Source organism: Pseudopodoces humilis, chromosome 24, assembly GCF_049639895.1.
Source record: "Pseudopodoces humilis isolate 2021_Gansu_Grassland_sample_001 chromosome 24, ASM4963989v1, whole genome shotgun sequence".
NCBI lineage: Eukaryota > Metazoa > Chordata > Aves > Passeriformes > Paridae > Pseudopodoces > Pseudopodoces humilis.
The window spans coordinates 2,528,804-2,553,052 of record NC_142223.1 but is presented as its reverse complement, the minus strand read 5'-3'; the positions used below and the strand labels follow the sequence as shown (position 1 = coordinate 2,553,052).

Below are 24,249 nucleotides of genomic sequence, written 5' to 3'. Positions count from 1 at the left end.
CAGGAATGACACTTGGTCACAGGCTGTCTTTCTGAAACTCCAATGTGAGCAATCAATCCAGTAATCCCTGACTTGTCTGATAATAGTTAACTGAATTTTCTCTGACCTTAACTAATCCCACCAATTAAGAATAATCTTTATATTCAGAGTTAATAGCAGACTGAAGGCTGAAAAAGCAAGAACTGAAGGAGTAAGTCTCCTTTTAGAGTCTAAAAGCTCTGACTAAATTCAGACTTGCTTGTATTTCACAATTTGCAACACAGTGTTGCCTTAAACACTGTCCATGATCCTACAAGGATCCCATATGCAGAGTAAGAGGCAAGGAATACCTGCATCAACAAGGATGAAGACACCTGCAAAATTTCCTGCTCACTTTCCGTTGCACTGTTCTCCCCATATCTTGGCTCCTACACTAAAAAGCAGTGTGATATCAAACCTGGTTTTGATAGTGCCTGTGCATGTGGTTCTCATCAGTGTCACATAGACCAGAGGCTGAGAGCTGTGCAATTGAATGTGATCAATTAGGAGTCTTTTTCCCCTTTATGCTTCCACTGACAATGGCACTGGCAGCACCACCCACTATTCTGCATCTGGACTGAAGGAGGGGCTGCATTGCCTCCCCTCGGTTAACAAACTGAATCCTTGCTGCTGTGGAATCGAGCTGAAGGCAAACCACCTTTCTTTACTTCTGTCTTTTGTGCTAAGGCTGTCATGCTGTAAACAGAAACCTAAACAGCTACATCCCCCCCTGTGGTAGGTTTTGCCTAAGTGCTCCTGTACAAATTCCTCCTTCAGCAGGTGTGCACAGGTCAGAAGTGACATTCTATTCACAGTATCTCTCTGTGGCCATGACTGGGCACTCATTATATTAGAGATGTAAAGTGTAACGTTCACAGTCTTTGAGTGAATACACAATGCAAAGTGGCACCACAGTGTAAACAGGATTGCAAATTGGAGGTTTGACTAACTAAATGGAACACAGGGGGTTTGGGGAAGCTGTGTAAAGAGGATTCTGCCCACAGCACCACAATTAATATTTCTGCTCCTAAAGAAAGTGCTATACATCTCCAGGCTCTTGGATATAAAAAGCTTCATAGCTGCCTCCCTGCAGGAGTCAGGGCATTGGGGTGTTAGCAGGAGCAAAGAACATCTTCACCAGCTACCACCTCTCCAGGTTAACACAGGTAGCCTTTGTTGCTCCAATATATCAGTAATTAAGTACTAATATAAAGAAGTTTAAAACATCTCTGTGGCTACACTAGGCAGAAACAGATACCTGAAATTTGATTGAGAATACAGGCAACTTTGGACAGAGAAATTTTTCTACCCGTGGCACAATTGTTCTGTGTGATTACCTCAAGCCATCAATGTTACCTGCTGACCAACTTCCTTATAGGCTTTTCTGGCTCCCCCACATCCTTGGGTGCAGTCAAAAAGCAGAAGAGTTTCACAAAGGATATCCATTATATCTTTATTTACATATCACAGAAACACACATGCAACATGTCACAGGTTTTACTACAATGGAACAGCCTGTCCCTATCTCCTGTTATCAAAAACTTTATTTTTGGCTCACTAGGAAAACTATCACTTCCCCAGAAAGCTCCTAAAAATAATCATTAAAAATAACAGACCTGGCAGGATAGCTAAATGAGTGAAAGCTACAGGCTGGGATGTCTTGCCACATCCTTGCAGACACCAGGTGGTTCTCTGTAAGCAAGAAAGGAAGGAAGGATGGAGTGGGACTGGATGGTCCCAAAGATGACAGGTAGGAAGTGGTAGTGTGTAACAGTTGGGGAATATGTCTGGAGCAGTGAAAAAGGGAGAGAGCAAGAGGTCTGCCAGAGGGTCCTCTCTCACCTAGGCAGGCAGCTTCCCGCTGATCCATTTCCCATCTTTGTTTCCACCTGCTACAAATTTCTTCTAGGAACTTCCCAGTCCTTAAGGAGGATCTACCTTTATTCTCAAGCAATAATTAAGGGGCAAAGCTTAAGCTCATATCCCCTTTGCCCTGAAGGATCTTCCACATCTTGCCTCTCTTGAGAGAAGATGAAACTGCAGAGCCTTTTCCTGCCAGGACCATCAGAATGGGAGTCATGATCATAGCTTACTTACTAGGAGAGGAGGACTCAGTTCAATGGCAGGAATGTGCTGAGGGAAGGGAGGGGGAGTGCAGTCCTGCTATGGAAAAGGTTCATGCCATTCTATTTATAATGAACATGAGTTTCAGTCTAGCTGGGACCTGGCATGTTCAGAGCCTGCAGCTTCCATCATTTGCTCAACTTTTCCCTCTAATTCCCATTGCTAGGTATAAACAGTTTGACCCCAGCTCCTGACCACAGAGGCAGGAGTCCCATCCTCCTAAACATTAATGAAAGATCCCTGCTCTCCATTGGCGGATTCAGGCTCCACACAGCGCCCTTTCCTCCGGGTCACTCTTCGGTTCCGGTGGAATTTGGCATAACAGCGTAGCCCTATGGAAAAGACATGCAGAAGTGAGGAGGGACCAGGGCTCGCTACAGCAGTAACACCATCTGTCTGCCTCAGACTGCTGCACTGGGGACAGTCCCAGTGCTGTGTCAAACAGGGTGGCAGAGAAATGCCTCACACAGACAAGGCATATTGCTCTCTGGGCACTGGCATTCTGTTTGGCTCACTGTTCTGGTTTGGGATGCATTGTTCAGGCAGGTTTCAGTGGCTTCTTGAAATACCAATGAATTATTCCAATTGTTTCCAGTGATTTTATGGAAGCCCTGCTTGGTTTCCCCCTATTACTTCCCATTACTGTCTAAGCAATCTCTCCATTGGGAAATTACTATAGACTTAATGTGCAGCAGCAATGACTAGGGACCTCCCCTTGCTATTTATTTCCCTGAAGCTTCAAGAGAGAAGGGAAGAATCTTTGAAGTGTTATTACTGGGAGGTCTGATCCAAAGCCCACTGCTCATCTCCTTTAATTTCTGTTTTAGATGCTCAATATGCAGGGTCTAAAGAAAGCTAGCTAATATAACATGGGTGAGTATGAAGGGGAAAAAGGCATTTTATTTATAAAAACCATAAGTACATACTCTCCCATGGCAGTGGAAGGCAATGGGAGCCTCTGGTCATGGTAACTACTTGGTTTCTGACCCCAAGAGGTTGATTTTATGGTATTTCTTGTCTATGTTACACCAGAATGCATAACTAGTTGGGCCAGACAGGGTACAGCCTATGGGTAAATAATTCTCATGAAAACTCTGCTTTTCAGTAGTGCAGAATCTCATCATTGGGGTTGGCAGGATCTGATTTGATCATTCTAGAAACTGCAGCTCTTTTAATTTCCAGAGCAGGCAGCAGAGGATTTATAGCTTTTGTCATAAGACAGCTCAAAACTGTTCTTGGTTGTACACTGGAGACCCAGATGATGTCACAGAGCAGTCTTTTGGAGTTATGACCCTGGGCTACACTGAGACCAGCTACCTTAAAAAGTTGGGTTTGTGCCCCTCATTACCAGTCACCCCAGGGCAAACTGGCTTCCTAGGAGAGGAGCAAGATCTGAGCAAGATCAGAGCTCTGCTCCTATCTAAGCCTCTTGTCTATCTTACCTGGATCTTCCATCTCTGGGGATCTTTTTTATGCTACACAAGATGCACATTTACTATCAACTTGTAACTAGCTTAAGGATAAAGCAGGGCCTGGGGCAGCCTAATTAGGGATTGCAGAAACACGTTTCAGGCTAGTCTATCACAAGGGCATCTCTGATTAGGACCTTGCGGTGTTACACAACACGCCCAAGGTGAAGCCTATCATTTAACATTGCAGCTCCAGGAAATCTACCCATTTAACTGGGTAAAAAGTAGGCAAACAGCCTGGTCAAATCACTGGGTAGCTAATGCAGGTCACAAAACTTGGCAAAGTTTTGTTCTGGCAGGCAAGACACAGTGCCTGGAGCTGATCCTGAACATGTTTAGACTAGAAGAGTGCCTTTTTACACTTTTGCAATGCACCTGCCTAGTAAGGGCTGCTGTGGATTCTTCGGAAATAGTTTTAAGAAACAAAAGCCTGAATCCTTCCCACATCTACTAAATTGCTACAAACTCAATTGAAATTAACTTGGGAAAGTCATGTTAGGCACAAGGTCTCAAAAACCAGTGTTTTCATAGTCTATGATACTTGAAAGCACCACTAAAATGTTAATATATTGTGGCTTCTTGTGTTAGGCATCAGGAGCTTTGTTTTCAAGACTGAAAACAAGATATCTAGAAGACTCAATAGTAACACTGTGAGCCAGTGGCAGAGAAAGGCTAAGAGCAGGAGAGCTTGGCTCCTGCTTTTGCATACAAACCACTATTCCAAGTCAATGCTAAAAGTTGGGGAGTGTCTTGGGGACTCTTTATATCCCATAACCATTTTTGGTTTTGTTTCATGTCCAGAATGGTCACTGCCTCCCCCAGCTCCAGGAATATCGTGATGGGTGAGGGGCAGCCCGGGATGCTGCAGGTTTTGTGTACAAGGGACTGTGCTTCCTGCCAGCGGGGGATTGGCGAGGCAGCCACACGGTATGGTGGGCCTGACCTGAGATCCTGCTGCCCTGTGGTTTTTACCTTTTTCTTTTTTTTCCCCTCTTCATCTTTTTTTTCCTTCAGCACTGTGACTAGGGCTTGCTGGCTTGCTCCTCTGCCACTTGGGAGCCCAGAGCCAGTGTGTGCTGTGCCAGGACCCCGGCCGAACACTCCTCACCAGTGATCTGTGCCAAGGAGTGATCCCCCATCCAGCCCCTGCAGTTTCTTTGGACATTTTGCTACACTTTAGCCCAACACCCATTGTCCACCAGGACCCTCCCCTGCTTCTGCTTCTGCCACTGCTTGGGGCTTAGTGCTACAATTCGATTTACCACCCTGGGGGGGTCTCTGCCATTCCAGCCTGCCGCTCTGAGGCTCCTGCTGCAGCCCATTTTGCCATGCAGAGGGGCACCGTGCTCGGCTGCCGAGGGTTTGTGAAGAAGCAAAGCCTCTCTCCCATCCCTTCCCGTCCCAGGCACGCCGCCATTGCCGTGTGGAGAGGCGGCCCCGCCACAGCGCCCCCTGCAGGCGCGGGGGAATCCTCGCCCCGCCCGGCCCGGAGCCAGCAGCGCCCCTGCCGGCCGTGCCCGGAACTGCGCCAGGGGAAGCGCCCGAGCCGGCCGGGGCTGCGGCTGTGCTGCTGCTCCCTGCTCGTCTGGCTGCACACACACACTCGGGAACAACTGCTATTCCTTGCCCATAGCTTTGCCTGAAAGCCCTGTAACTTCAGTTATAATAATTCAGAGGCAAGTGAGTCTTATTTTCCATTCCAAGGGAGGTTCTCACCTTCCTTGGCAGACACCTGTCCTTTAAACCAAGACAGGGAGCAAAGAACTGGACTCACCTTCAGTGCACATACAGTCATCATAACACTTGTTGTTAAGGCCTCGATTGTGTGGTTTGCAGAGGTGTTCACGCAAGTCACAGCAAGAGCCTGCAACAGAGGACATGGGGTCAGCACAGCTCAGGTATCCCCTTACCAGTAGGGCTACTGACACCCATGACAGCTCTGTTGTACAGACATCATCCCACAACATGCCTAGAGAGCCTCTGCCCTTCCCCTGCATACCACTTCTTATCAGTAGTAGAAATCAGGATGCATGTCTTAAAACCTGGGCTAGATTTCAAACATCTCACGTTTGGAGAAATGACTTTGCCAAGCTTGATCCTGACCTGGGAGGCAGTCAAGGTGGTGATCACATGGCTCTCCTTCAGTTGTCATGGTTTCATTTCCACTGTTGGGGCTCTTACTGCGGCGTTTTTCTACGGGGAAAAAAAAAAAAAAAAGGTGCTGATAGAAAATTTCACACTAGTGTTTTCATTTTGGAGAATATATTGGTCCAGGGTAAAAACAGCCTCAAATTTCAAATTTGAAGTCTAAATCTTCATAGTCTAATCTCCTCCCTACTTCTCAACTCTCCATTTATCATTTTTCCTCTGCCCTCCAAATATGCATCCAAAATGAGAAACATTCTGAAGCTGAGCACAAAACTCAATTGGCATTATGCTGCTTCTCTCTTTCCCCACCACTATGATGTCATGTCCTTCAGCATATCTATGAATACTAACCGTAGACAAGCCTTACAGGATGACTTTTGGGAAAGAGGACAGGGAGGTTTAGCACCTTTCTTTTTAGCAGATGGCCACATTTCTGGTTTGAGATCCTCATAATCGGTCCAGTCAAAGAGTGCCATATCCAAGGTGGGCATCACATCCCCATCTTGCCTGTGACGGGCCTGCAAACCACAAAAAAAGCCAGACAGACAATGAATTACACTTCTGTAGAGACATTGAAGTGTTTGCAAATTTTCATGATGCTTTTACACTTAAAAAAGGTTTTATGATTCCCCCTCCCCTCCTCTACTCCTGTCTTATCCACTGGTAATTCCTGGCATCTGGTTTTCAAAAGTGAAGAGCTGTCCCTTGTTGAGGCTGAAGCCAAGAAGGAAGTTTCCACTTCTTCTGTGTGAGAACAAAAGGTGAGCAATGAGCATTAGGACATGCTGGCTCTTCAGCCAAGGGCTCTTACTGTCTCTCTGGTCCTTGAAACTCAGTGAAGTTGGATAGCTGAGAGACAGGCAAAGCTTGGAGGTACAGAACAGTTGCCAGCTGTCTCTTTACCTGTGACCGTGGTGAAGTGGCTGGAAGAACAGGAGGCTCTTCTGTGGAAACAGCTGTGTCCAGTGCAGCAGTGAGGAGCATGGTGGGAGTCAGACTTGTAGCTTCCTCTGCCTGAAGATTTTGAAACTGTTCTTCAAAGCTTTTGGGTCTCTTGTACAGGGAGCTTGGCCCAGCATCAGGATTCTTCCCTGCAGAGGACAACAGGTACAGTGGCATTACCTTTCTCACCCCTTTTCTCCATGTGACAGATTTGAGTCAAAGGAATTCATGTTTCATCCAGTCACTGACCACTGTTCCATGACCCTGAGCCACTGTTTAGAGCACTGTAAAACAGAGTAATGAGCTATTACAGGGATAAATCAGGTCCAGAATGTATGCAGCTTGGTTTTTGCATGCTTAAGACATACATAATCACACCTTCCTGAAGATATGTCTATGCCTTGTTTAAGAAGCAAAACATGTCTTTTTCTGGTCTCTAGAGTAAAAAATGTACCTGTTTAACCATTTTTAAAGCATTGGATTAAGCTGTTGCAAATACCTGTGAATACATTCTTATTTGATTTTAGTAGTGATTTATTTCAATTTAGCTCAAGTCAGGACTTACCTAACTTGAAATTATCTTCACAGATATATCCCTCTTCTTCATAAGTATTAATTTAAATATAGACCTTAAGTTAACCTCAAGAAATAAACTCTGTTTTTAGTCTGCAAATATTGCTTCAAAACAGCTTTGTTGCATACTCTTCTATATTACTAACACAAGCTGTTTAGTCGGTCCCCTAAAAAAACAATAGAGCTCTTCTTACTGAGGCAGGGAGGAGTGATAGATGGAACTCAAGGACGTGACACCCAGCTTGTTACATAGTGTAGATTGACACAGATTGCCTCCCTTTAACAGAACTCAAGGTTTACCACACTGAGCTCATACCACAGAGACACACACCCACAACTTGACCTGCAAAGGAAAGCAGCCCCAATCAAAACCAAGCAACATTTTAAAGTTATCAGTGCAATTTCACATATGCAAAATCTGAATTTTTTGTTGTTGTTGTTCAGCATAAACATAGAAATATAGAAGCTCTGGTGAGAAGAAACTGGTCTTCAAAGCAAAAGGTGGGGGTTGTGTTTTTTCTAATTCTCATCATTTTCTGAAGTCATGGAGAGACTGAGCATGGCTCAGACGTACTTGTTCCTAAATTGGGCTGTTTGCTAAAAAGGAAAAGAAAAAAAACCAACAAAGCAGGCCACCCTAAAACAGCCCCTCAAGTCTTAAGGACTCTCAGAACTCCCCCTGTAAGAAAAACCAGGTCATTTTCACAAAATTGCAGCCAGCACTAAAATTCTCTGGTACTGCAGTTCCCCTTTTTTCTTGTGCCTCTTTTGTTTGACAGATTTCTCCCCAGAGCAGGCACACACTCCACACCCTCCACACACCCATGTGGCTCCACCACAGCTGCGTCTTCTTGCCCTCACACAAGAGATGCTCATTTCCAGTGACACAACAGCCCCAGCTTCCCTTGGAGCTCAATTACCTCGGTGGTGTTTGAGCCTGTCCCTGCGGCTGTGTCGACGCTGCTCTCGGTTCTGCTTCTTTCCTTTCTCAGAGCCCGGGGACTGGTTTTCTCTCTCAGGATACAACAATTCAAACCCCAGGAACACATCCTTATTCTGTTTCAGGGCTGCTGGCTGTCCCTCTGCCACCAGCTCTTCCACAGCTGAAGCTCCGCTGCCCATCTTGAGGGTCTCTTCCCCAGCCAGCTGCCCTCTTGAAGGCATGGCATGGACCCTCTCCTTCTTAGCTGAGCCTTGCCTGTGATGGCGCCCAGTTCTGGGCTGCTGCAGCCACATCTCTTGGTTTTGAAGGTGGTTGTTGTTCTCTGGGGCATTTTTGAGCTTTGTGCCAGGGTTCAGGGAGACTGCAAGACTGATGTCAGAAAGAACCAGCACGCACAGGAAAAGGAAAGAAGAGAAGGTGGAAGAAGTTTCCATAATCATGGGTGCTCTGTCTCACCTGCAATTAAAAAAGAAAAACAAAAAAATAACAACCAACACTTAGGAAATGTAAAGGCCATGAAGATTCAGTCCTAGGACACTTAGATGAAAACCATTATGGTGTTCTGAGCTGGAAGCAGGTCATTCCCTCTTTGCTTATCTTCTCCCAGCCCTGGTTACAGCAGCTGAGACACATCTGCAGGGCCTGCAGGGCTGAGAGGTCCCAGTTTCATGTGCAAATGAGGCCATCAATCAGTAGGACACTTCCCTTTGATTCCTCACTAGCCCCCCTACCCTCCTATTCACAGCCCACCATCTGAGGGGCTGGGGGGGCTGGCTCCTGCCCACAGCTCCTAAGCCTGGCACCACACCAGCTGCCCAGCCAGGGCTGTCTGCTGCCAGGTTGGCATCCTGGGCCAGGGGCACTGGCCCCTCCTCACAGCTGGTTTCCTTGCAATGAAGATGTCAAAAAGAACAGAGCTGGGGGCAGACGGTGGCCTCACAGGACCAGCAACAGCCCTGAGTAGCTCAAGACAGAGACTTCCACACATGCTTGTTTCAGGGTGGCTGAAATTGGTCAAAGAAAGAAAAAACACAGGAGATTTTGTGCTGGTACCTCATGGCATAGCAGGGAAATAAAAAGGCTCTCAGCAGAGCAGGGGCTGCTGGTCTAAGGACCAAGGGGCAGAGAGGCAGACTGAGGTTTCTTTAGGTTGTCCCACTTTCCCTCCTTGATCCTTGCACAGGTCACCAGGCAAGGCTGTCACTGGGAGGGCAATTTAAGTCCCAAGGACATTAGGACCAAGTTTCATTCAGTCCACCAGCACAGTGGCTGCAGACTGTTCTCATTCATTCTGCATCACTGTCATATTTTTGAGGGACCTCTTTCATCCTCGTGTTTGTGTTACAAGACATGGCTTTGGGATGTTGCACAAGTCAGAGCATTCTCTAATTAAGTTATTCAGTCATTCTTCCCTGTCCTTTCCCACAAAACGGGGAAAGGTATTTGCAGCATTTATAGTGCAGGTTTTCCAGACTGTCCCTCCCTCTGCACAGCATGAAGACATGCTTAAAAACAAAGTTCCCTGGGACTGCCAGAAAACCAGGCCTGTGCTTCCATTTGAGAAATACTGTCACAGAGTTACAGCCACAGCTTTTCACTCAGCCTCATCCCAGTTTTTCCTGCACTTCAGCCCTTGGCTGCACCTGATTTCCCTCTGCTCACCAGGTGAATCACTTTGCTGCTTAGGGCTCACACTCCCTTCTCCAGGTGATTTTCTGCTTGACCAGTGTGTTGATTTGGCACTGCCTGGTTTTTGGGAGCAGGGAGGGCCATGGAGGTGGCTCCTGTGAGAAGCTGCTGGAAGCTTCCACCACGTCTGACAGAGCCAATCTCTGATGGCTCTGAAGATGGCCACGCTGCCGGCCCAGTCAGAGGTTGGTAACACCGCTGCGATGACACATTTTAGAAGAAAATCAGAACAGCGGAAGCGCTGTTTTCCCAGGGGTGCCGAGGCTCTGCGGCCATCCTGGGGTGGCCCGGGGTGAGCCTGGGCAGCCGTGCCATGGGCAGAAGGGCAGGGTCGTCAGCGGCTTCTCCTCCCGGCTCCCTGCACGAGGAGAGGCGTCAAGCAGCGCCCGCGCCGCGGCGGCCGCCACTGCCCGCACCATGGCGGCTGGACCGCCCGGCCGGCCGCGGAAACGTGGGAGCGACTCCCGACGCGAAACCCAGACGAGATCAACTTCTCGGTACCGTGAGGTCCTGCCAGCATTCTTCCACTGGGGGAACTTGTTGGCAATGGTACCTACGAGCAGCAGTTTTCTTGAGTCAGAGGAGAGGAGGAAGTGAGGACGTGTGAGGGAAAACAACATGGTGGCACCGAGGGCAGTGGGGAAAAAGGAACAGGAGGAGGCGCTTCAGGCACCAGAGCCGAGATTCCTCTGCAGGCCATGGTGAGGAGCATGGGGAAACAAACTGTGCCCTGGTCATGAATGAAGTCCACGGGGGATGCAGAGATCCACTCATAGCCTGTGGGAAAAGTGCTCACAGCTAAGAGGGTGGATGCCAGAGAAAGCTGTGATCTAGTGGGAGACGTGAATAGACAGAGAGGGCCCCTGATCCCAGAGATGGAGAGAGAGGGCTCTGATCCCAGAGATGGAGAGAGAGAGAGGGCTCTGATCCCAGAGATGGAGAGAGAGAGGGCTCTGATCCCAGAGATGGAGAGAGAGAGGGCTCCTGATCCCAGAGATGGAGAGAGAGAGGGCTCTGATCCCAGAGATGGAGAGAGAGGGCTCCTGATCCCAGAGATGGAGAGAGAGGGCTCTGATCCCAGAGATGGAGAGAGAGGGCTCTGATCCCAGAGATGGAGAGAGAGAGGGCCCCTGATCCCAGAGATGGAGAGAGAGGGCTCTGATCCCAAACTAGAGCAGCTGATCCTTCGAGGACTGCACCCCAGGACGAGTGACTCACTCCACAACAGTTTTTGGGAAGGCTGTTTGCCCATGGCAGGGACCCCCCGGCATAGCAGAGGAAAGATTCCTCTCCCTGAGCAAACAGAACTCGAGTTTGCTCGAGAAGATCTCGAGTAATGAACTGACCAAAACCTCCATGCCCTGTCTCCCTGCACTGTCGGTGGGAAAGACAGAAGGGCTGGGGAGGGGAAAAGGTGTTTTAAAGGCTTCTACTTCTCACTGTCCTTCTCTGACTCTGTTAATAACCTTATACTCTGTTAATATACCTTATACCTTTAAATTTGAATCTGTTTCGCCCTTTGAGTGTTTTCCTCTCAATCCTTAACTCATGAGCTTTGTGATTTTTTTTTTCCCCTCTCCTCTGCCCAACTTTAGCATAAGAGGGTGAGCAAACAACATTTGTGGGTGCCTGGTGTTTGGCCACTATCAAACCACGACAGACCAGCCATTGTCACCGGTAAAGGGCAGCAGGTAACAGCCTTTGAGGCCAATTCTGACTCCAATTTTTGTGGAGTTGACAGAAGATACCCTAGGAGTAGCCTGGGCTCTTCCTTTCCCCTTTCAGCCTGAGAGACAGATGTGGAGAATTTTGAGTCAATGGAAATTCTGCCATCACAGCAGCCCAGCATCCTGGAGTTAAGAGAGAGATGCCTTCATCCTGTTACTTGACAAAGCCCTGCTCATGCACTCACCAGCCAATCCTTCTTTCCAGATCTTTCCAAGATTCCTCTCTGTTGCTGTTCATAGCCTGGGAACATGTTTTCAGTTGAGCCATTCCCTGGAAATAGGCAGGCAGCACAGGGGCCTTCTTTTCATGCAGTTTTCAAAAAGCAGGTCTTTCTACTGGCCATAAAAGACAATAAACTGTTCCTTGAGGACTGATTTAGGAGGCACTGGGAAGCTCACTTGCTGAAGGCATAATGCTAGAAATACTATTTTATTGGCAACTACCTGGAAAAAAGGAAAACCAGACTGACAGCTAAATCTATTAAAAAAAGCATTTGAAGTTCTTCTTCAAAACTACTAGAACAAATAGAAACGCACAGCTCTGCATGGGGTCATTTGCTTTTTCCCCAGACCATGGGGTCTTTGTTTTTTTCCTAGGATTTTCTCTTTAACAACCACAGCAAACCAGCTGGATTAAGACATCACTCAGAACAACTCAAAGAGCTAGAAAGAGCATCTTACCTTTTCATCTGCAGGCAAAATACCAAGAGGAGAGAACAAGTGCAAAGAGAATGCAAGGGTGTCTCCAATCTCACTCTCACAGACATGGCCCTTTGATGGTAAACCTGACAGACACATTTTGATTTTCAATGGGAGCTGGGAGGCAGCTAAATGCTGCAGGGCAGTTAGACAGAAGGTCTGCTTCAAAGCATAGGGGGCATTTATTTAAGCTGCCCAGCTGTCTTGTTGGCATGAGCCAGGAGGAAAATGCAGGTAGAAACACAGATTGCCTCATCTCTGCGCTGGGAGAGTGGGCAGGCTAATGTGCTGTGTTACTGTTACTGGGAATTTTGCAGTAATAATGCAGATAAATACCTGTGCTACACTGTTGTCAGGGGAGATCTGAGCTGTTTGCTAAACTGAACCACTGCATTGACAAGTTTTGGTTAAATGCAACACTGCTGTGCTAGAGGCAAAACAGTCCCAGCCTTCTGTTTCCATGTCCTGATCTATCTTTAACTCCAGAAACCTCTTCGTACCTCCTTCATTTTTCTTACCCTATAGAATTCACACTTACAGAAGACAGCTAGCTAATATAACAGCATCCCTAGTTCTCAGTGCTCAGGTTCCTCAATGGCTAAGCACCAAAGTAAACTTCACCCTCTTTTCTAGCAGTCCACAAAAGAAGCCCATGTTAGCCCTGGCCTCACTGCAGGCTACATCAGCAGGGTGAGAGCTTTACTGTCACCTACAACAAAGGATGAAATTCTGCCTGAGACACACACCAGGCAGAAAGAAGTCTGGCCTTGTAAGGAGTTACCTTTAATAAATTGCTATAAACAAACATACATTACAACAAAGCCCAGAATTTTTCCTCTTCTTAGGGCTCATGTATTAGTAAGGGAAATAGATTTGCCAGGTAAGGCTATCCCTGTATTTCTTCACAACACCAGACCTACATCCTTATTGTTCCACTCCTCTCCCTGCACTGCTTTATATATCCTCAGGATTACAAGCCACCTGTGGTAGCAAATCTGCCTCTCACATGAACACATGTGCAGCAGAGAGCTGCCCAGAGTAAAGACTTGGGGCTGGGGAGTGAGTTGCAGTGGTTTTCCAGCCACAGTTTCTGATCCATTTTGGGTTAGTAGTGGATGGTTACAATCCTGTAAGTGAAATTGCATCTTGGATAACTTTCCCTGTAGGAAGTCTCCTTCTCTGGACTCACTAATATAATTGCTATTTCTCTGCTCTCCATTTGTAATTCTGCACTGAGCAGGTACACAAAAATTCATGCATGTTTTTCCCCTACAAATACAGTTGTGTCACCTTGGCTCTGAAATAGACTCTGAAACTGTCCCTGGTGTATTTGTTTTGTATTGGACAAAGCAGGAACATCAGATCTTGCTTTACATTCATTCACATATCTCACTTAAAATCATATCTGACAGTCCTAGTTTTAACTTTTCACACATGTTCTTCATGTCACAGCCAAGAGGAACAAAACCCTTGAACCAAGAGATTGTCAAGATCCTTGATGCATTTAGTATGCTGAAGGGCTGAACCAAGTTGGACCCAAGCACATGTGCTGGGCCAGGCTTCTTTTTGGCTCTGGTAAGCTCAGACTTTGGCAGACGTGTGCTAAGATTTCCTGGACTCCAGACAATCCCAGCCTGCAGCAATACACAAAGTGTATGGGCATCTACATGGGTGTTGTGTGTATGTGCCTGTGTGGCAGGGATGACAGACAATAAACCCAGCTTTGTGTGCCAGGCTCCCTGTAAATAAGAAGCCACAGGGTGATGGATGGGCTTGAGAAGGCCTGGAGCAGAATGGATGGGGTAGGCTCTATGGTGGCTGACATGCAGAGAGCTGGCTGGAGCCATGAGGATGGCATTGTGCAGATAAATGAGATTTCACTTCCCTGCTGGGTCTCTTTCCATCTGTTTTTCTGTTTCTGGAGGCAAATGCTGGAAAGCTTCATAAACAGTCTGCCAAGAGACTTTCCCATTTCTAAAAGCTCAATCCCAGTTTTCTAGGGTCTCCCAAAGCAGGCAGGTAATATTTGCCCTTCTCTTTTCCTCTCTGGGGCAAAAGTACTAACACTTTTATTCTTTCCAACACTTCCTGTATACTTGATTTGCAAAGAATTTAAATTGTTTTTGCTGTTGTCCCGGACATCCTTGGGATGACAGAACAGCAGAATTCCCCACTCACGGATCTTCAGACCTTTTGTGTTCCTTTTCAGAGCTGCCCTGCTTTTTAGGTTTCCTGTTTCCATCATCACCATTCCTCCCTATCTTGCTTTTCATACTTACTGGACTCCAAAGTTTCTTTGTCCCTCATGGCTGTGATGCAAGACATTTCCTCTTTGCAGATATTCAGGCTACCTGAACACCCCCCACCCCCTTTGCCCTTTGAAACATTTGGTTCCTTTACCTGAGCTGTTTTCTCTCACTTTTGCTATCCCCAGACAGCACTCCAGAATAGAAAGGGCCAAATCCAGTAATATACCAGTTGCATTAGTGGCACAAGAGACAGGACATAAGGATTCAGATTTGCAAGGCATTAGGTAGTAGTTGTAGTTGTAGCTGCCCCTTCACAAAGTCTCTCCCTGGGGCAATTTGTATCCAGTGACCACTTGAAACTTGATTCACTCAACATTAGTTGTAGAGCTGCTCACACATCAGCTCTGGCTGGCAGTCTGTGCTCTACCCTCCTGATTGATCTCTGATCAGGACAGAAGTCATCAGTTCACACAGCACAGCCCAGGGAGCTCCCTCTCCTGCAGCCCAGGCTTGTGAGCTTCCCGAGTCCCTGCTGAGCTCCAGCACCCCAGTTTTAGTCCACAGTGGACACCTTCAGGTGTCCCCTAGCCACAGCTGTGCCACCTTTTCTTCTGAGCCTAGTCCAACCTGCCCTGAGATCTTCCCAGCACAACATCTGCCAGGGACAGGTCAGCCCAGCGAGTCACTGCATTGAAGGGGAAGAGGGGCCCATGCATGAATATGCAGTACCCTCTGCTCTGCTTCCCTCTGGGACTTCACAGTGTGGCTGACGCAGCCATCACAAGCGACCTGCTATCAAACAGAGCCTACTCTACCCAATAATGAGACTAAAATAGCAATGAGCCCGAGATTAGCATCCAAGATATAGTTGCTTGCTGTCAGCATGGCAGAGAAGACTCTTCAGTTTCATGCACAATGCCAGGTGACAAATGGGACACAATCAATAGGAAAGGTCATTGCTCACCCGGCTGGAAAGTACTCGCCAGTGTTACAGGGAAGAATGGGATAGATTTACCCTAATCTTTGCTGGGAGGGAGACATGGATGTGTCCCGATTGGCAGAACAGTTAGGCTGTGCTTTCAACATTCTCCCTTGAATGACATTCTCACTTTGAACCATACCTATAAAATTAATGCCTCCTTCTTCAAGGGAGAGGAGACGGGAATGCAAAACCACTTCCATTAAACCCTTTGGCTGACAGAAAACTTCAGGTGTGAATTGGAGAAGTGTCACTTAAATTCTACGTGATGAATTACTAGCTTGCAATAAGCCATTAACTGATGCCAAATTGATTTAATTCAGAAATGAGATCTCACGTTTATCAACAGAGGAAGAGGAGAGAACAAGCCGCGGGTACCCAGGGGCTCGGTGCATGGCAGCGCACGGCTCTGTAAACACAATGACTCGGTGGGAAAAGCTTCCGTCGCCCCTCGGCATCTCTGGCTCGGAGCTGGGACATACCCCTGGGGTGCGCGAGGGGCTCAGGCCCTGAGAGGGACGGTGCCTCTGTCCGAGGCGACTTTGCTTCCAGGAGCGATCTGGGGAGGGAGCTTGCAGGAGTGACCCACAGTGGGGCGGTGGGACGCGAGCCCCGGAGCCCGTACCGCACATCCCTGCGAGGCTCACGGCGCAGGGCACGGAGGCAACCCGTGTGACCGAGCCGCGGCGGCAGCGGTAGAGTCCGGAGCCCGCTCCTCTGCACGGGTGACAATAGGTCTGACCGAAGGCACCGCGCCCCGGCACTGGCGCTGTCCGAGCTCTGTGCTCGCTCGCACCGCTGAGCGATGCCGCCGTGCCGGGAGCTCCGCGCGCATCCCGACGACGGCAGGACCGGGGATCCCCGTCACCCCCAGTCTTTGTCTCCTCCGGGGCGCACGGAAAGTGGGAAGGTGTCCCCCACTCCTCCCCAGTCCCTGAGACAGCAGAGGGGAATCAGCTCGGCGGAGCATCCACCCCCGACCCCGGGGCGGGGTGAGCAGGGCGCGAGCAGCGCTGCCTACCTGTGCGGAGGTGCCGGTCTGGCGGAGCCCGGCAGGCAGGGCAGGGCAGGGCACGGCAGAGCTGTGCGAGCGGCGGAGGGGAGGCAGGTCTGCGGGGGGCAAGGGGTGTTCAAACCCGAGAGGAGGAGGAGGAGGAGGAGGAGGAGACAGGGGGAAGGCAGTGGGGGAATGTGGAGAGGAACCGGGGACGTCGGGAATCCCGGGGGACCGGGGTGCATGGTGCGGGAGGAGGTGGGGCTGGGAGGGGCGGAGGGGCTCCGGCCGTGCGGGGGGGCACAGGGGGAGTGCAGGGGCATGCCAGGGGAGCGTGCTGCGGGGCAGCCCGGCGCTAAGGAGGAGGTGGGTGCGAGAGCGCAGGGTGCTGGTGGCAGCAGCGGTCCCCGCCCCGGGCACGGACGGGACAGACAAAGACCGGAGACAAAGGCGTGGCAGCCCGGGGGAGTGGAGGGGGGAGCGGGTGAGCCGGTGAGCCCCGCTCACCTGCGCGGTGGGGCGGGCTCCACGCTCCCGGGGGGTTCCCCCGCGTTATGGTCACGGGGCGGGAGCCCCGGTGGCGGCTCAGCGCTCCCCGCTCCCTGCACCGAGCCCCCGGCCCCGCCGTGGCGGGGGAGCTGCGGGGGTGCCGGGACCCCGCGGGGGCAGCGCGGCCACCCCGCGCCCGCTCCTCCCGCCCGCCGGGGGGCGCTGCCGGCCCCGCCCTGACGTCACCCGCGCGCGCCGCCACCGCCCCCGCGCTGGGCGGGCGTGAGGGGCGGCGGGCCCGGTAGGGAGCGGGGGGGCGCCGGGGCGAGAAGCGACACCGGGAGGGGACACGGGGACGGGGAGGAGCACTGGGGGAACAGGGGGAAACACAGGGCCGGCCGGCGGGTGCGCTGGGCGGCAGTGGGGAGGCGGGCCGTGCGAGGAGCCCCGTTTCGGGAGGGAGCAGCGGCGAGCGGGCGGTCCCCGGGCTCGGGAATGCTGAGGGAAGGCGGTGCCGCGCGTCCAGTGGGACCGGGACGCTCGAGGGAGCTGTCCCCGTCCACCCTCCCTTCTGTTGAGACACCGGAGTGGGCGGGGGAGCGGCGGTGAGCACGGGCAGGGCACGTCGGGGCTGCTGCGGTGGCCTGTGCCGGCTGTTCTGGGCTAGTGCTCTAGTGACAGGCACGGGAAGGATGCTGGGTTATAGCACATGGTATGCCCCATCCCTGGAAATGTCCGAGGCCAGGTTGGATGGAGTTTGTGCCAGCCTGGGATAGTGGAAGGTGGCCCTGCTTCTGGCAGGGTGTTGTAATACGATGAGCTTTAAGGTCCCTTCCAACCCAAACTATTGTGTGATTCCATGATCTTCCAGCCTGCACAGTCCTTGAGCGTTCAGTGCCTAGTTCCTACTTTGTGACTGTGTGGAAGGGTGGATCCCTTGGGTTGCTTGAGCCTCTCTTTAAGAAGGGATGAAGTTTAAGTGAGGATGTGAACCTAAACCTAGAAACACAGATTGTTTATGATACTCTAGATTTTTTTGTACTAGCATGAGTATTTGTATTGTACATATATATGTACAAATTAATACTAGCATTAATACTAATACTAGTATTAATTTGTATTATTACTTTTTGTACTAGTTTGAGACACTGTGGCTGGAGAGCTTGAGAGATGCTTAACTATCTTAATTTTATTTAGTGTAGCAGATCACTAATATTCCAGGAAGTCCTTGTATACAGTGGTTTAACTCTGTTTTTTAAAAACTGGGGATGAGAGTAGCCCCTGTTTTGTGCAGGTTGAACAAATTCTTCGTAGGTCTGAAAAACATGTTTTGTTGCAGCTGGAACAGCTTGAAAATCAGTGTCTAAAGAGCTGATTGGAACATTTGTGGTTTGTCAAAAGTCTTTGTAGGATACCCGAGTTACTGGTGGAGCCAGGGTGCTCCACAGGCATTTAAAGACCTCTACAGTTCATGAACGGTGCTGCTGTTAGTGGTTAGAATTTGCTTGCATGCAGAGAGTGTGGATAAAATAATGAAACAAATTAAAGTTTTTAATAGATAATTATGTACACTGTGGCTTAAATTGTGTAAGGCATGGAGTCTGCTATGCAGGGAAAGCTGCTAGGAAGCTGAACTCCAGCATCTGCTGTTTGATTGTTGGCATGTGAAACTGAATTTGTCACCATAATGTGTTGCCCTTTGTAGCTCACAAGTTTCAGGCTCCCCAGGGATGTAGGCCCTACAGAGTTCAAGGAGCAGCTGAATGATGCTCTAGGTCACATAGTTTAATTTAGGTGGTCCTTTAGGTGGTGAGGAGCAGGGAGTTGTACTCTGTGATCCTTATGGGTGCCTTCCAACCTGAGGTATTCCATAATCCTGTGTGACAAAGTTGACTTAATTATGCAGCTCTACAGGGTTTGGGTTCCTTAGGACTGCAAAGAGAAACTCAGAAGCTGTTGGCAGTGGCAGCAGATGAGAGCCTGTGTGATAGTGTGTCAGTGGAGGATCCAAGCTTGGAGAAGCAATGCTTCATGGTGGTGTTAGAATAAACCCAAAACCCTGAGAAGTTCTTGTGTTATAGTAGGAGATAGGGCTTAGAAAAGGCAAGTACTGTGAAGCTTTAGAAAAACAGTGTTTCTTGTGTTACTAGAAAGTATTTGTCTGAACTTTCCTGTATCCCAGAAAGGGAGAGAGACTGAAAACCCCTGGAATTAAATTATGAATGATCTCTCATCCTGAGTTTTGTGCACTGCTGGTAATTCCTGAGGACATGTTGTGCTTATGGGGGGTGCTCACACCTCTCACTGTGGGTTCACAGGTCTCCTGGTATACAGCTCCATGAAATCACTAGATGAATAATACAGGAGCCAGAGGATAACCATTCCTTTTGTGGTTACTTCCAGGGCCTGGGGAAGATGACCACTCTCACACGGCAGGACCTTAACTTTGGGCAAGGTAAGGTGCTGTACTGAGGGCAGCTGGTGTCCTTGTGAGGCTCTTGGGCACTGAGCTTGGGGGAGTGTTGCCGTAGGTTGCTCTAAACTTTCTGCAGCTAAGAGGAGGCAGGTGGAATTTATGCAGAAAAAAATACTTGTAAAAAAAGTTCCCCTGAGCCTATGGTATTGCTCTACTTTCCCACACCCTATTCCAGCATCCTTTACTTCTGTTTTTCAGTTGTTGCAGATGTTCTTTCAGAATTCCTGGAAGTGGCTGTTCACCTCATCTTGTACGTCAGAGAAGTTTACCCTATTGGGATCTTCCAGAAGAGGAAGAAATACAATGTACCTGTCCAGGTAGGAGATTTTTCCTGGAAGCTGACAACCACATGGACAAGCAAAACAGCCAACACTCACCAGAACAAACTTACACTCTGGAAGTCATTGTTTAATGTACAGCCTGATTTTTGAGGAGAGCTTAGTTCCTCTCGTAAGAGAGAACAGCCCTGTAGCTGAGGATACAGCAAGTGCTCATGGAACAAGCAGGTCATGGACAGCAGTAGTAGAAGGCTTCCCAGCTCTGCAGTGAGGTAACAGCATGTTTCCTAGGAAGTAGAAATGGTTGGAATATGCTATTCCAAATATGCTGTTGTGGGTATACATTCCAGATATACAACAATTGTGTGGATGCCATGATCTGCTTCAGCTGATTAACCCTTCCCTGAAAGAATTGCTAGTTTGAATGGGCAACTCAGCATTTTCCAGCACTATTTGAAGCATGACTTGAATGCCTTGTACACACTGGTGCTTCTGTTTAAATCTTCCCTTTTAATATTGTCCTGGCTCAAATCAAACACAGCTCTGACTCTTCCCTGTGTTTGCTACAGATGTCCTGCCACCCAGAGCTGAACCAGTACATCCAGGACACGCTGCACTGTGTAAAGCCACTGCTGGAGAAGGTGAGCTCAGACCAGGGACCTGGGCTAAAGTACTGCAAGTGGATTTGATAGAAAGTAAGAGAACATAAATATTACCTTAACTGCAACATTTGTTTACAAATTTACCATATACAATATAGTAGCTGATAAAAGTTCCTAACAAAAATAAAACCTAAAATCGTAACTGTTCCTGGCAGTTAAAACCCTGCCTTGCTTGTCTCATATACCACACAAGGACATGTCTGTATATTTACATCATTCTACCATTCTGCTTTACAATCCATCCCAATTTAAGCACCTGTTGTGGCAGAACAGTTTGAATGCTTTGCTGTGAACCAGCAAGCAAAGGTAGGTCTGGACTCCAGGTTTTTTGAGAGAAGGATGTGACCAATGAAACATTCCAGGAGGCTGCTGGCAGGCTTTGTATGCCTTGCTCTTTATAGACAATTTGAATGCACATGTAGAAAATGGAATTAAGTCTGTTTTAAATTGTGGTTGTATAAAGCTGTTCTGTTTAGGCAATGGTCTGAATGTATCTTAACTTCATTTGTGTCCAGAGTGATGCAGTGAGATGGCTGTGCATTTCCTCCCTTGTTCCAAAATAGGATCTAGAGGAATTTAGCACACTTCATCTCCCCCAGAGATGGCCTTAGCCACCCAGCAAGAAATGGCTTTGCAAAGGCATTTTTTCTGATTGCTAAGAATAATCTGGACTCGGGTTTTGGATAAAGGTTTGTTCTCTTGGCCCCAGCAACTGAGTGTACTCCACTGCATCAAAGTACATGAAGCACACTGTGGGCAGCAGACAGCTCGTATTAAGGAAGATATTTTTGTCTTGGTTCCTGCAGAACGATGTGGAGAAAGTTGTGGTTGTAATCCTGGATAAAGAGCACCACCCTGTGGAGAGATTTGTCTTTGAGATCACCCAGCCACCTCTTCTTTCCATTAGGTGAGGTTTCCACTCCTGCTTGCCCATGGCACCCAACATCCAGTCCTGGGAGATATTCTGGGAGAAACTTTAGGCCTCTGCTGCATGCCAGTAACAACTGCTGTCTCCTCCACAGTTCCGAGTCCCTGCTGTCCCACGTGGAGCAGCTACTGCGTGCCTTCATCCTGAAAATCAGCGTTTGTGATGCTGTGCTGGACAACAACCCCCCAGGTAAATAAATGTCACTTGGATCCCAGCAGCCTAATGCTTGGCATTCCTTGGCTTGGCCAATCCTCTGGGAGCTGTCCCCTGAGCTGGAACCTGATACTTCTCTTAGGTTGCACCTTCACAGTTCTGGTTCACACACGGGAGGCTGCCACACGCAACATGGAAAAGATCCAGGTGATAAAGGTGAGTGATATCCTTGGACACCTGATTGTGTGTAAAAAGCTGCAGAGCAAAGACTGGGCAGTGCAGTTTTGGCATCTCTAAGGTTAAGGCAGAGAGGTATTTTGAACATAGGTTGGTGTCACATGACAACATAACTGTACTTGAAACGTGGTGAAATGTGCTGGTGAGCTGAACACATTTGCCACACACAGCCACAACTTCAGACAACTTCAAGTCTTGAAATAGATTGTAACAATACTCACTGCCCAGTGCTTGCTTAGAAACACTTAGAAATACTCAGGCATGTAGAATAGGTACTTGAATTTAATCAAGCAAAAAAACCCTTACCCACCATCCACTGTGTGGTAGCTGATTTTGTGTAAAGAACAGGAAAGACAAAGATTCAAGTAAGGAGTAGGTTTGGGGGCACAAATACATTTTATCTTGCAGGAAACTGTGCAGAACACTTTATAAAGGAAGACTATTTTTAAAGAATCTTTGCTTAGATACAAGGAACTCCTTTCCTGAGTCACGTTATTTTAGGTGTCCTAAGGCACAAGAAATAAAGCTAGCCAAGTATAAAATTGTTTCAAAATGAAAGTCTGTTCTGCACTGCTTAGAAATGGAAACTTGTGGTGTAGTAGAACCACCTTTAGACTTCCAAGGCAGGATGGAAACCCATGCCCTAAGAATTCTGGAGTTGCAGTTAAATCCTGGTGTACTGAACTGGGCATGGTAGCTCAGGACAGCTGAGAGTGTATCTTACTCATCTCACTTTAAAGAAGTGAGATGTCACCTCTGCAGTAAGTGAAGTGGGTTGACCTCACAGTTTGATGCTGTAACTGAAAATAATTATGTTGAGCATGAGGAACAAGCGTGTAAGTGTTTTGTTGTAGTTGGAGGTTTGAATTACCTGTTCCCTCAGCCAGTCTGTCTCTCTTCTAACACAAAGCAAGTGCTGAGGAGGAGCTCACAGCACTGCTGGGTTCTGCCAGTAACACCTTGTGTTCCTGCCCCCAGGACTTCCCTTGGATCCTCGCTGATGAGCAAGATGTACATATGCACGACCCCCGGCTTATTCCCCTGAAAACCATGACATCTGACATCTTAAAGGTGAGCAGAGCATGCTGACCAAGAGGTGCTGAACCTGCTGTAGTTCTGAACTTTGAATGCTCTGACACCAACTCTGCAGTTTTCTGTGATGTTACAACTTTAAAAAATACTGGTAAGCAGTAGCTTAGTCTTACAGATGTCTGTGCCAGTAATCAAAGCAGGGCAAGACTCCTTATAGTAACATAGGAAACCTGATTATGGGGGAAGGTATAAGCAACACCTATTCAGCCTGTTGCAGGCCTTTTTTTTTTTGTTCAATTCACCTACCTGTATACCAACACTGGACTGTCGCTTTTTCTCCCTCTAGATGCAGCTGTACGTAGAAGAGCGAGCTCACAAAGGCACCTGATTTTAAATCTTCCTTGCCTTCAAGCTTCATCTGATCTTCCAGTGGAGTAAGATCTGTCACAAACTGTATCTTGATAACCATCTCTTCAGCTGGCCTTCTGGGTGAATGTAGAGCAGCTGCTGCCTCTTTGTTTTAAGTGCTCTTACCACTGTATAAAGAACTGACTTGGGATGGGGAGCCAGAGCCTGTTCCCATGTTGACTTGTGTGAGAGTACAGGAGTTGATACAGTGCATCCCTGGGGAGTCAGTGCTTTATTACCAGCCCAGTTCTCACCTGAAAAGGGTGGCTCCATTGCACACAGGCAGTGACAGACAGCAAGGAGCTGTCACACAATCCATGAGAGCAACATTTGTGCTAAGGGGGAGTGAGGCCTTATGTAGTGTCTGTCCACTGTGACTATCCCAAGTAGTCTTCAATAAATATTAAGTTTTACCCCAGTTGAACTGGGCTGAGTTCTGTCAAAACCAGGCTCCCTTCTTCGCTGAGGAATTATTTTTATTTTCTGTGGAGCTTCCACCACTTTTCTGGCCCATATGTGGACTCTGTCAATTCCTCTGAAAGGCTGTACAACCTTGGTCTCTCCCCTTTCACTCAGAGGTGGCATTAGCAATGTGGAATTTGTCTGCCCAGCAAGGACATCTGCCAAGTATCCTACTCCTAACAGAGAATAGGTAAGGAAAGCACTGTTAATCCTACGCCTGTCAGAGGAGATGGAACACGGCCTTAGCATTAATTCTGAGTATATAAGGGTGGCAGACACTGTTCACAGTGAGCTGAGCTTGTTTGTCAGAGAATTTGGTACACTAGCCTGTCCAGTACCTCCTGCTTCCTCCTAGATCAAGGCTGGACACTGCTTAAACATTTTATATTGGGTTACACTGCTCAGTACAAACCAGTGGTGATGTGGGAAAAGCCCAGCACAATCAAAAGGTGCTTGTGTTGTTAGGCAGCTGCCTGAAGGGACTCCCTACCTCCTCTTTCTCTCCCTGTTTATTCAAACACCAAGGGACTGTTTTGGATAGGAAGGCAGATACCATTTTGATCACACACT

The 24,249-nt window shown here is 48.3% G+C and overlaps 2 protein-coding genes across 5 annotated transcripts; one reads left to right on the top strand and one right to left on the bottom strand.

Annotated features, from left to right (window-relative positions):
• Positions 1 to 1,584: 1,584 nt before the first annotated feature.
• DRAXIN (dorsal inhibitory axon guidance protein) lies at positions 1,585 to 17,238 on the bottom strand. Of its 4 annotated transcripts, none has more exons than XM_088066573.1 (8): positions 17,062 to 17,238; positions 16,582 to 16,670; positions 8,195 to 8,673; positions 6,663 to 6,850; positions 6,166 to 6,277; positions 5,715 to 5,804; positions 5,386 to 5,475; positions 1,585 to 2,474 (listed from the first exon to the last, which is right to left on the bottom strand). In XM_088066573.1, the coding sequence occupies exons 3-8, from the start codon at positions 8,655 to 8,657 to the stop codon at positions 2,362 to 2,364; spliced, it is 1,056 nt and encodes a 351-aa protein (XP_087922699.1). In that variant the 5' UTR covers positions 8,658 to 8,673; positions 16,582 to 16,670; positions 17,062 to 17,238; the 3' UTR covers positions 1,585 to 2,361. The 4 variants fall into 4 exon arrangements, with proteins under 4 accessions (XP_087922699.1, XP_087922701.1, XP_087922700.1 ...); XM_088066575.1 differs by lacking the exons at positions 16,582 to 16,670; positions 17,062 to 17,238 and adding exons at positions 12,315 to 12,418; positions 13,143 to 13,248; XM_088066574.1 differs by lacking the exons at positions 16,582 to 16,670; positions 17,062 to 17,238 and adding exons at positions 11,819 to 11,969; positions 13,143 to 13,174.
• A 58-nt stretch (positions 17,239 to 17,296) lies between these two features.
• MAD2L2 (mitotic arrest deficient 2 like 2) lies at positions 17,297 to 23,635 on the top strand. Its single transcript, XM_005528300.3, has 9 exons — positions 17,297 to 17,344; positions 19,447 to 19,498; positions 19,718 to 19,836; positions 20,367 to 20,438; positions 21,266 to 21,366; positions 21,482 to 21,576; positions 21,683 to 21,756; positions 22,756 to 22,848; positions 23,156 to 23,635. Exons 2-9 carry the CDS (start codon positions 19,459 to 19,461, stop codon positions 23,195 to 23,197), a joined length of 636 nt encoding a protein of 211 aa, XP_005528357.1. The 5' UTR covers positions 17,297 to 17,344; positions 19,447 to 19,458; the 3' UTR covers positions 23,198 to 23,635.
• The last annotated feature ends 614 nt before the right edge of the window (positions 23,636 to 24,249 follow it).

Coding starts and splice junctions, on each gene's coding strand:
- DRAXIN (XM_088066573.1), bottom strand. CDS start 8,657: ATGATTATGGAAACTTCTTCCACCTTCTCTTCTTTCCTTTTCCTGTGC. Junction 5,476..5,714: donor CCACCTTGACTGCCTCCCAG/GTCAGGATCAAG, acceptor CCTCTGTTGCAG/GCTCTTGCTGTGACTTGCGT. Junction 2,475..5,385: donor TGACTGTATGTGCACTGAAG/GTGAGTCCAGTT, acceptor TCTTTTCCATAG/GGCTACGCTGTTATGCCAAA.
- MAD2L2 (XM_005528300.3), top strand. CDS start 19,459: ATGACCACTCTCACACGGCAGGACCTTAACTTTGGGCAAG. Junction 19,837..20,366: donor AATACAATGTACCTGTCCAG/GTAGGAGATTTT, acceptor TGTTTGCTACAG/ATGTCCTGCCACCCAGAGCT. Junction 21,577..21,682: donor GCTGGACAACAACCCCCCAG/GTAAATAAATGT, acceptor TACTTCTCTTAG/GTTGCACCTTCACAGTTCTG.